Here is an 11,708-nt window from a genome sequence, read left to right on the forward strand (position 1 = left end):
GGAGCTTCCTCTGGGTGTTGTGGGACTGGCTGCAGAGCTTGTGCCCAAGGTCTGCTTAGGACACCAGCTCAGACAGATGGGAAGGAACCAGAACCACTGGGCTGGCGGAGTTCCTGTGTGCCTGGTCACTAGTTTCCTAGTACTGACAGTTGAACCTGGGGCCTTGCTCTCCTACTTTTTCATACATCCAATCATAAATTAAATGATTACTTTAAACAAAAAGGCAGTATTTATAATATACAGAGGAACATTCATACTTTCCCATTCTTTTATACTTCATCCCTTTGAAATCCCTACCTCTCAACAAGCCTACAAATAAATCTAATAAAACTCTCAGCAATACTCAAGTAGCTACTCAAAACAAAAAGCAGCTCATCTTGTATCAAAATTATAGTAGTTGAACTTCCCTTCCCCCTTCTTTTTCCCTAGCCCCTACCTTCTCCTTTTCCTTGCTTTCTTTCCTGCCCTCCCTCCTCTCATTAGTTATGTAAACTATTAAGGATGTAGTAAATCTATGATCAATTTCTGTACTAAGGTCTACAGTTAAATAAAGTCTAACACATACTATGCCACCTATGGAACTCTGGTGTTTGAACAAAATAGCAAAAATAGGGCCTTGCTCTTCCCTTCACTCTTTATACTCTAGAGCAAGTAATGAAGACTATCAAAGATTTAATCTCATCCTTCCCTATGTAACCCTCATTTGATTGGTGCCCTCCCTCTACCAAGAGGAAAGGAATTACCTTTTTTGGAGATGTAAGGACACGGAGAAAGATCTGAGCAAAGAGGTTAGTTCCTATCTACTTCATCATCAAATCCACCTTGAAACTCATAGCTTTACCATTTTCTTCATGAGTTTCTTTGCCTCTGAAGGTATCTATGTTGCATAAAATTTAAATGAATTTAAAGGTGTTTTCTTGTTAGTCTGCCTGCTGTTATATGGGCCTAAGCTAGAAAACTAAGGTGTGTTTTAAATGTGGTAGCATCCTAGAACATTGGAATTTATCTGGAACATGTGAGATTAATTTTTTACTAGAAAATCAACTGGTGTCATCTACTACATACACGAGTAAGGTTGAAAATATGGTTATTCTTTTAAAACTTGTGATTATATTTAAAAAAAATAAAAGTGCTTGAAGGAATTCACCCATTGATGATAAAAATTCTTAAAAGAAAACAGAATCAATGGGACTTTGTTATTGTGAAAAAGATCATTCATGACAATCTTTCGGCTCATATCTTTAAGAAGGGAAGAGTAAGCTCCAGCAATATGGTTAACAGGTAGATGCCTGCTGGCACCGCTTATCTGGCTATAAGGCGGAAAGGTGACAAGGAAATAAAGAAGGGGTGCACAGGAGACAAAGGAAAGGGTCAGACTTTTCTTGCTTATCTCGTACAGTTGACGCGGAGACCTCAAATGACCCAAAACTGTGAGTTTCCAGATCTCTGAAAAACAGCGTAACTACTGAGAAAAGTCCCTAAATTGTCAATGTATACATGAAGTGATGTATATTTTTGTGTATTTTTTATTTACTTGATAGTGGTAATTGCAGTGGTTTATGCATATCAAAATGTTATGGTATATGTCTTAAATATGTACAGTTTTAATTTGTCAATTATACTTGAATCTGGAAAAAGTAAACTATTACTAATATAAGTGGAGTTAAAGATCACCAATTATAAAATTAACAAGCAAAACTCAACATAACAGTTAGTTAAAGGAAAGAAATATATCAATAAGTGGAAAAGAGAAATCTAAACCAGGTTCATATGTAATCCGTTTTTGACAAAAGCATAAAGTACTACCCCATGGGGAAAAGAAAGTTTAATTAATGTTACTAAAGACACTCGTAATTTCTGATTGGGGAAGTATTGATAATTACCTCATATCATGTACAATGATCCTACTTAGATTGACAATATGTCTAAATGTTAAATGTAAAGCAGAAACAAAGCGTTGGGAGGAATTATCATTGCAATATTAAAGTAGGAAAGACTTTTACAGTGTCACACAAATAATAAGAGCCACAAAAGTCTAAAATTTCTACTTGGCTCCTTAAAATTCAAATCTGTGCTCTTTGGAAAGCACTATTAAGGAAACCAAAATGCTGTTGCATGAGTTACTTTTATATTGTGATAAAACACCATAGATGAAAGGCTTTGTTTCGGCTTTCTCGTTCCTGATGGTTAGAGTCCACAGTGGTGGGGATAGTATGACGGCAGGAAGCTAGAAGCTGATAGCCCATTTTGAACAGTTAGCATGAAGCAGAGAATGAACTGGAAGTCAGAGAGACATTTTAATCTCAAGGTCCACCCCTAATAACACACTCCCTCTAGGAAGACTGCACTTTTCAACCTTCCCGAACAGTGCCACCAGCCAGAGAGCAACTGTTCAAATGTCTGAGGGGAGCAGGCAGGACTGGAGAGAGGTTCGTTCAGGTGCTCAGGCAGACCTACTAGTTCCAAGGAAGGCAAGGATGGGTGTGGTCATAGCCTAGGGACCAAACAGTAAATTCTATCATCTTCCATACACAAATTCCCTTATGTACTTACATGCTTTTGTATTTCTTTCATGAAGGCCCTTTCTCGTATCTGAATTACCTAGGCCCTTTCTCCTAAGGATTTTTAGGAGCCTGTATGTTCCCCCTGCTCTGTCACTTTTCTCTGGAAGGGGTCATGGAGTGCAAACCAGGCCTACATGGCTCCCTTAAGTGGTCTTGTTTTATACTGCTCCAATGGCCTCACGATAAACCGCACTTGGAAGTAAGAAGAGGAGAAAGGGCCTAGGTTCCTGGGTGGGATTAAGGTGGTATACATCTGTGTTCAATGTGTTAAATGCCAGGGCTCTCTTTGCTCTGTCTGGATCTCTTCGCACAGTGAGTACACATGCATAGTCTAGTTCCTTTCGTGGACCAAACACACTGAGGAGATCTGCTGTAACTTTACAGCGGTTGCTACTTTTCTTTTGTCTTCAGACACTTGGTATAAAAAAGTCCCTCATCTTTCAGAGACTTATGAAAAACGGTCCAAAGCAATGATGATTGCAAAAATACGATTAGCATAACAACCCCCCCCTCCAGGAAGCAGACAGGCTAAGTGAAATCATAATCAGCGTATTAGCCTCTAAACCTTGGTGTACACAGCTTTTGTGAATTTCTGACAGAACAGCAATCTCCATGCTGTACCTTCTCCCTTAGCATAGAGCTCCGTGAATAATACATCTCACACATGCAGTTTAAACACAGTAGTCCAATAATGACAAACAAATGTCAGGATTCTCTGGTTTTCCTTCTCAATGTGGTACACACTATGCCTTTAGAGTAATTCTATAAAATATTTGAAAACCGAGACCTTCGAGATTTGTATTTACTGATTTAGAGGGAGCAGAAGGTAAAGATTCTGCCTGTATGCAACTGCAATACTGGGCAGTCACGTTGGAAGAGTAAGGCCAGGGATTTACGTGCTTGCACAAGGAGCCTTGTTGATCTTTAAATTAAAATCTCATCATTTTCTTGGCAAAGCCTATCTAGGCGGCATATGGAAAGAGATCTGCTCTGGGAAAAAGGGAACTTGGGCAAAGGGACAGGTAAGGAAGTTAGATGACTGTGGCTGAAAATGGGCCTTGAACTGCCAGACGTGGGCCAGGTCTGTGACCAAGGTGGAGCCCATTAAGATGTAGCATTTTGGTATGGATAAAAAACACAGAAGTGCTTAGGGACTATAGAACTACAGTATACATTATTCAATTTACAAACTTCTCATTTTAATGAATGTTTCACTCAAAACTACTAGAGCATCCCAATAGAAAAGCTCAGCTCTTAAATAATGAATAAGAGCATTTAGTATGATTAATAATAGTCACTTGGCTGAGCTCAAATAAGGTTTACCTTGCTCCAAATGGATTGCATTTTTAATCTTGTAAATACTTCATGCTGGTGTTGGTCTCTTGCTCTCCACTCACTGTACATCCTACATCGGCACTCACACAAAGTTGATTTGAACACACAGGGTACTTGATAAAAACGTGTTTTTATTTGAAAGGTGTGCAGGAACAAGCACTAAGTACAGGTGTCAACAACACGATGCAAACCCAGACACCTCAAAGTCAAGGGATGCTATGACTGCTGAAGCCACTGGAACTTTGATACAACAAATAATGACCTGACAGCACTTGTGTCGGGAACCACAGCCTCTTCAGGAACACATTAAATAATCCACGCTGAAAGTCTTGGGTTACATTTAAATCATCAGACAAAACTGAGTTCTGTATAGAAAGCAGACAAAACAAACATGCTCAGGTTAAAAAGGTGGATATTACTACTAGAAAGTGAACTGCCGAGACCCCATGAAGCACTTCAGTATTGTTAGAACGTCTCATTTCTGCACATAAAGTAAAGCAGGATAGTTTATTTTTCTTATGTTCAAATACAAGAATCCTTCAGACATAAAATTTTATTTGCACATGGGATTTCAACCAACCTGTACTATCCTACATTGAACCTAAGTGGTTTCCTTGAAAGAAATACAAGATGACATGTTAATGGAAACAGAGCTCATATTTTTCCAACAATAAGATACATTATACATTTTGAATCAAACACAGTGAATGTCCATTTAGCTGTCCTACTACAATTACTGTGATGGCCACACTAAACATCTTAGCATGACACGTGACCCAGGATAGGAGCACATTTATTATTCTTAGTTAATGATAATGGTATCTGTCTATGAAAGTTTTTGTTGTACCTTTCACTTGAATGTAACTTGAACCTTATGAGTTACTCAGTTTGTTAAGCTCTGTAAGCGCAAAGTCACATGGTCTTGCAGTTCTTATTTCTGGCCATTTTCCTTTATACAATGGATTCTCCATTAAAGAGCATCAGGAAACAAGAATTGCATGGAACAAAACGATAAGCATACATGACTGAGTCTCTTACTATACAGTGTTTGGCATGAGGACAACGGCTGCTGGTTAAATAGGGGATCCATTCAGTTAAGGTCAGGTAAACTGGCTCCTGTAAGACCTACTAAGGATCTTGAAAGACCAAGTCAGCGAAGGGGTGCTCGCCATAATGGTCAGGACCTCTCAGAAAGGGAAGGAAGCAACAAAATACATTTAAACCATGGGTATTCTCTAAGAGTTGGCATCCTATTAAATAGTTCCATCAGTTTAGGACTGTTTTACCTTGCTTCTTCCTTATTCTTTGATTAATGATTTTTTTTCACATATGAAATTACAAAACATCTCAGCCATAAACTGTTGGTACAGAGAAAGCTTCTGTAAAGAATTTCTAAATGTTACTGCTGGAGAATGGAAAGTAATACTTTATTAAGAATATCAGATTCATATGTAGTAAATAAAATATTTGTAAGTATCTTAAATATTTGGTAGTCATATATTTTTATTTACTTAGTTATAAGGGCATAAACTCCACTAAACAGATCAGAATAACAATAAAATATTTCCATGGATTTAGTTTAAAAAATCTTTTCTTCCTCCACCCAAGTCAACCTATAGCCACCTTCATTTTCTCCTATATTGAAAAGCTTGTCTTAGCTAGCTGTCACTCTTATTTCTGTTCATAACTTTTGATCAGCAGTGTCACCATGATTGGATACCATTCAAGAATTCAATGACAATTTTTATAACATTTTCTGTATAGCCAGCATTGCTTGTCATTTCTACACTATGAGACAGACACTGAGATTAACACTCAGTTACGACTCCCTACTTAATGTCAGGCCTCAGATCTCTGAAGTCACCTCAGAAATGAGCTGACATCACTGTGATAGAATAGCAAGAGGAAAATACAATAGATACAGTTCTTAGGCAACTGTAGCTAGTTTCTTGACATCTTCAAAAACTGATAAAGCTTTCTTTAAAATACTCAGAGTTACTAGGCCACTTTCAATGTTGTAAAACTTGGTAGTAGAAGATGAAAATCAGGTTTTCTATCACTTTGGCTAAAATTAGCTCCTCCTCTCCTCTCCACCCTCTTTGTTACCTGAGGATCAAACCTCAGTTCTCACATATACTATCCAGAGGCCCTACATCCTAGCTTGCCCATCTCCAGATGTTTATAGAGTTACTCCACATTTCAGCAAACCAGAGGTTAGAAATGGTACTTCTTTATAGGTTGAATGTTGGAATATAACTCTAACATCCTCTGAGTGACAAATTGTCCTTAAATATTGGGTGATACACAGCAAGGAAGGCATTTTTCCCCCTAAGAGCAGAGAGGTACGGTCCCCTTCACAGGTGCTTTCAGGATGTTCACCCTCTCTAGAAACATTGCATTTTCCACACAGAGCTGCCTCTATCTGATGCCCCTGGGCACTAATTGAGAAGATGCCCCAGGTACATATAATCTGCTGATTCCCAATAGACTTACTCTGGAGCTTAAATGTCTTTGGAATGAGGCTCTTGTTACAGATTTTTAATATTGTCATGCAGTTGTTTATGGGCAAGTTTTTGTTTTTGGTTTTTTGGTTTTTTTTTTTTTTTTATACAAAGGACAATTAAACATTGATTAGAAGAATTCTTGCCCTATCATCCTATCTGTACAGGCTAACAATCAATAAATGTACAGTAAAACAAAGGCACCCACAGATGCATAGAATGCCTTATGTGGTTAAAAATTAACAGACTAGATACGTTAGAAAATGCCAGTTCTGTGGTTTTATTTGTTTGTTTGTTTTGTTTTGTTTTTTTTTTTGCTTTTTTTGTTTGCAATAAATTGGCTAAAGTAGTAAAGTTTAAATGTTGAAACCATTATGGAGAGATACAAGTTCATTTCCCAACGCATAGCATTTTCTCCACTTGGTCACGGCTCGTTACCACAATCAGAACAAGACCAGCACTATGTTCTCACCACTGTTTTATATATTTTTCAGAAGACCAGTCTTATATAAAATTAAAATAACGTTGTACCAATTTGTAGCTGATTTTCAAGCAATTGCTAATCTGTGACAGGTTAGGAGAGGACAGCAATTGTCTTCAGATCCCAAGAATATTTTTGCATCCTTTGCTAACAATATCAGATGGTTCGGCCATATCACTGTCTATGTGAGGCTCTTCAGAGACATCAGAGTAGAGAGAATGAGTTATGTGCTTGGATGCAAAACTGGTCACAGAGGAGTTTGAGGCACTGGGTTCAAGCTGTGTAAACATCAACCAGTATAAACACTCTAGACCTGAGCACGTATCAGAAAGAAGTGTCATGTACATTAGATACCTCTCAAAAATACAATTGGTTTGCTAAAAGCATTTGGGAGGTAATTATTAAGAGAAAGTATCTTAGCTACAGATATATATTGTGGTGGGATAAAAGAGATACATAGTTCTTTAAAGTAAAATATTCATGGCGCCAGATCAATTCAAAGTTATATAATGAAGTATCTAGAACTAGAATCTGAAAATCATAGGAGAGTAACACTTTAGCCATGACCAAGTAGATTTCAAGGTCGGATGAAAAAATTTACAGACAGAAGTATTTCTAGACCAAGTGTTTAATAACTAGAATATTTTCATTTTCGGCAGTTTGAAATGTCAACCCTCTTGAGCTTATTACCCAATAGCTGTTACTCTTACAGACACATTTTCATATTTACAGGCATCATTGCCCTATGCTTCATGCTAGTTAGCAACAATGCTCTTCAAACAAATCGTGAAAAATACTTATTTTCACAATGACTCTTCCTAATTTTTTTTTGTATAAGCAAGCCATTTATGTAACTGACTATGTAACTGTGCCACAATGATAAGCTGAGAGATAGAAAAATGAAATTCCTTCACCATCACAGGACTCACCATTCTCTGTTATGGAAATACCGGGATGACTTGAATCGAAACAGGAAATAGATATAGTGAGCTCATGACATTCACCAGATTTTGCCATAGCCATGGTCATTTCTTTCCACGTAGCTTCCAGAAGACACATTGAAAAATTGACTGTTAGCTGTCTACCTACTTATGGCACAGACCCTGAGACCAGGAGAGGATCCCAGCCAGTGAGAATTGAAGAGAATCATAATGGAAAATGAATTGTACAAGCTTGAATGCTGAGCTGTTCATACTGAAAATTGTACTAAGGGTGAATCCCATCTAAGCCTCCAAATTGTGTGGCTTAGTGGCACAGTTATGGATCTAACTTGTCTTAAAAACATTTTGTGTAGACATGTCCTTGGACAGTCTGACTCAACAGCAGGAAGAAGTTGGATATGGCCCTGGATTTTATTTTATAATGTTTGTAACTTTTAAAGGAGGCAAGGCATGCAAAAGTTTGAGATTGAAAAATGTTTCAAAAGATGAGAAAGTTTCCTGTCACAAATTGTAAGCTCACTATGAAAACAGAAAACTTGAAGCAATTTGTCTTTATTAACAGTATATTATTGTCTTTGTTATTGATAAAATTGATTGACAATTTAAAATATTACTTTTATAAGATTGGCTTATATGTATCCCAAATTACAATTAATAAAAAGCAATACAATGAGATTTCACAATGATAAGAATATCTGTGATTTATTCTAGAAAAAAAAAGATAGCTTTCAGGAAAACAAAACATTGACTGTAGTTTTGATGAACTGAAACACAGCTCTATTCCTGCTAAGTTTTCAAGTACACCTCAACTATAGTCAGACTTCCTTTTGGCAAAATGAGAAGGTTATTATAAAGAATGTGGTATCAAGTCTTGGTGATTGATGGCATGAAAATTTAGGGTGACCATAGTTATTGGTCCATAATTATTTTGACATTATTGACCCATGAACACACCTTCATTCCTGTAACAGCTTCAAGGCAGGTGTTACGTGTGGTCTAGAGGAAAAGTAAATTTAGAATTTCTAGTGCTTTTCTAAAATGAAGTAAAAGCCATAATTAATAATCACTGTGTTTTCTCTCATCAACAAATTATGCATTTAGAAACTGTAAGACTAAACCTTAAGTTTTCTTTATTTCACTTGTAAGATATATACAATAAAAATGCTTTATCTTTTCTTGTGATTCTTTCTAAGAATTTGATAAAAAATAAAAATAAAATGTGAACTTGGGCACCATCAGAAATGGATGTTAAAGGTTTGGATCATTTGAGTAGGAGCCTCTGAAGGCTTTGTCAATCCAAACTGGTGGTACTAAGCCTCTAATCTGCTTCAGTGACATTTGTCTAAGTAACTCTCTCTCTCTCTCAGACTTATCTCAAAGATCCATTTCATTGAACTTGTTCAAACACCATATACCCATGTTTCATTTTCTACCATGTTTCAATTTCCCTCATACTTTTTTCATCCATGGTCCTGTTCTTGTCTCTCTGCCATTTCTTAGGAATATAAAAATGGCATAATTACACAAGTTCCTAGAGAAGCCTGCCACTCACACACCCACGACTTTATCAGTAACTTGGTACAGGTACCTGGGCAGACACAGTCACTCTTCATAAGTCACAGAGCACTCTTCGTTATGTGTCCATTTTTAGGAATATGTCTTCCTCAGTGCAAATATAGAAGAAGTATGAGTCATACTCCACATAAGTAAATAAAAACAGAAATCATCCTTTCATATTCTCCCTTTAGTCAGCCTCTTCCTTTCTCCAGGCAGTGATCTGTGCTTTCATTTAAAACTCACCGATCCTTTTGTTTTTCCATAGACACAACCTTATAAAAATACAACTGAGCATTCACAATGGTGAGATCACCTTAGGACACCTTTGATTTTTGTTTGGGGGGGACTCAGGATAACAGTACAGTTCTTATAACACTATGACTAATCTGCTTTATTAAAATAGATTAGGGTCAGGGGAGAAAGACATGCCATTGCTCATGAGCTACTACTCAACAACAACGTTGTGGTTTGCCATTCTGTCAGGACAAGGGATTTGGGTGGGCTCTCCATCACTGGTTCCTCTGAGTGTCTAGCAGGCACATTTCTTTTCTGCTGGCTTTTCCCTATCCAGCTTTCCAGAATTTCCACCGTTGGCAGTGTCCGGAACCTGTGTCTTCTCGACACACTTTTCCATTCTCTTCATGATTAAGTCCAGAAGCGTTTCCACTGACTTCTCTACATTCTGTCCTGTCGCTGCGCTTGTTTCGAAGTATGGTATGCTAGAGTAGAAAACGGAAAAACAGAGTTTTCAAACTGACCTGTAAAATGGCATCTGTGAATCACACACACACACACACACACACACACACACACACACACACACATGTTCTTTTGAAGTGTACGTGTATCACAGAGATTAACCCTAGCTAATCAGGAAATGTATTACTTCACGAGATTATCATATTTTATTACTATCCAAACTCTGTCATTCTTCAAGCATACAATGTTACCATCAATAAACACAGTCACCATATTGGGACATTTTGAACTTAACTATATTCTTGAATAATACAAATAGTAATATTCTCATACAAGATCATTTTTAAAGCAGATTTGGGTTTTATTTTTAACAATATTTTGTTTTTATTTATGTGTATATGGAGATATGTGTGAGTGTGTATGTGAGTCTATATGTGTACACACACACATGCCTGCACACATGGGCCTAAAAAAGCCAGAAGGAGGTGTCAAGTCCCCTATCGTTGGAGTTACAAGTGGTTATTAGCCACCTGACATGGAAGCTGGGAACTAAAGTGGTCCTCTGAAAGAATGTCAATTGTTCTTAATGACTAAAACATCTCTCCAGTCCCAGAGCTGAGATTAAGTAAAGAGAGGGCAAAGAAATCTACTGTGAAACTCTGTCTCCTAGAAATGACAGGGAAGCTACACCCACGATACCTCAACAATATAGATGCCTAAATAAAAGCTGACAAATGACATCACTATTTGAAATGTCAACACTGGTAGGGGAGTTGCATAGAGCCACACCCCAGAGGAGGAGCTATAGTCAATAAAGGACTGCCAAGAGAAGAATTAGTTTTTCCCAGAGATGAGCACCCTGAATGGTTATTCCAGTAGGTCAGTGTCACTCCCCCAATAGACACATAAGTAACACTAAATGAGCTGAGCAAGTTGCAGTTATATGTGGGAAAGTGATGTACTTACATTTTAATTTTTTTGCTGTTGTTTTGTTTTTCGAGACAGGGTTTCTCTGTATAACCCTGGCTGTCCTGTTACTCACTCTGTATACCAGGCTGACCTCAAACTCAGAAATCTACCTGTCTCTGCCTCCCAAGTGCTGGGATTAAAGGCGTGTGCCACCACTGCTTGGCCCCTTACATTTTAATTTTTAAGGTTTTGTTCTTTAAGAACAAAAATTTTGGCATAGATTTAAATTTTGTACAATGTTCAACAAAAGGAGAGGTACTTAGGAAAAACTCAACTGTTAGCAGAGGCCTATCAAGAGGAAGTAGTCTCTGAGAGATCAGAAGTGATACAGGACATACGAGGGGATGGCTTGCACTATATGGCTAGTAAAGAGATCTTAGGACAAGTTTTGCTGGCAAGTTAGAAACTTTATTTATTTATTTATTTATTTATTTATTATGTATACAGCACTCTGCCTGCATGTATGCAGGAAGGCCAGAAGAGGGCACCAGATCTCATCGTAGATGGTTACAAGCCACCATGTGGGTGCTGGGAATTGAACTCAGGACCTCTGAAAGAGCAGCTAATGCTCTTAACCGCAGAGACATCTCTCCAGCCTTTCTTCTTCTTCTTCTTCTTCTTCTTCTTCTTCTTCTTCTTCTTCTTCTTCTTCTTCTTCTTC

At 37.6% G+C, this 11,708-nt stretch overlaps 1 protein-coding gene across 3 annotated transcripts in view; it reads right to left on the reverse strand.

Moving 5' to 3' along the window:
- Window positions 1–4,010: 4,010 nt before the first annotated feature.
- Window positions 4,011–11,708, reverse strand: part of Rab27b (RAB27B, member RAS oncogene family) — a 148,057-nt gene continuing 140,359 nt past the window's right edge. For all 3 annotated transcript variants that reach the window (XM_031365979.1, XM_031365978.1, XM_031365980.1), the window contains one exon: window positions 4,011–10,098. In XM_031365979.1, the coding sequence (XP_031221839.1) occupies window positions 9,909–10,098 (190 nt within the window). In that variant the 3' untranslated portion in view covers window positions 4,011–9,908. The remainder of the gene's footprint in view (window positions 10,099–11,708) is intronic.

This window comes from Mastomys coucha, unplaced genomic scaffold (assembly GCF_008632895.1).
Source record: "Mastomys coucha isolate ucsf_1 unplaced genomic scaffold, UCSF_Mcou_1 pScaffold13, whole genome shotgun sequence".
NCBI lineage: Eukaryota > Metazoa > Chordata > Mammalia > Rodentia > Muridae > Mastomys > Mastomys coucha.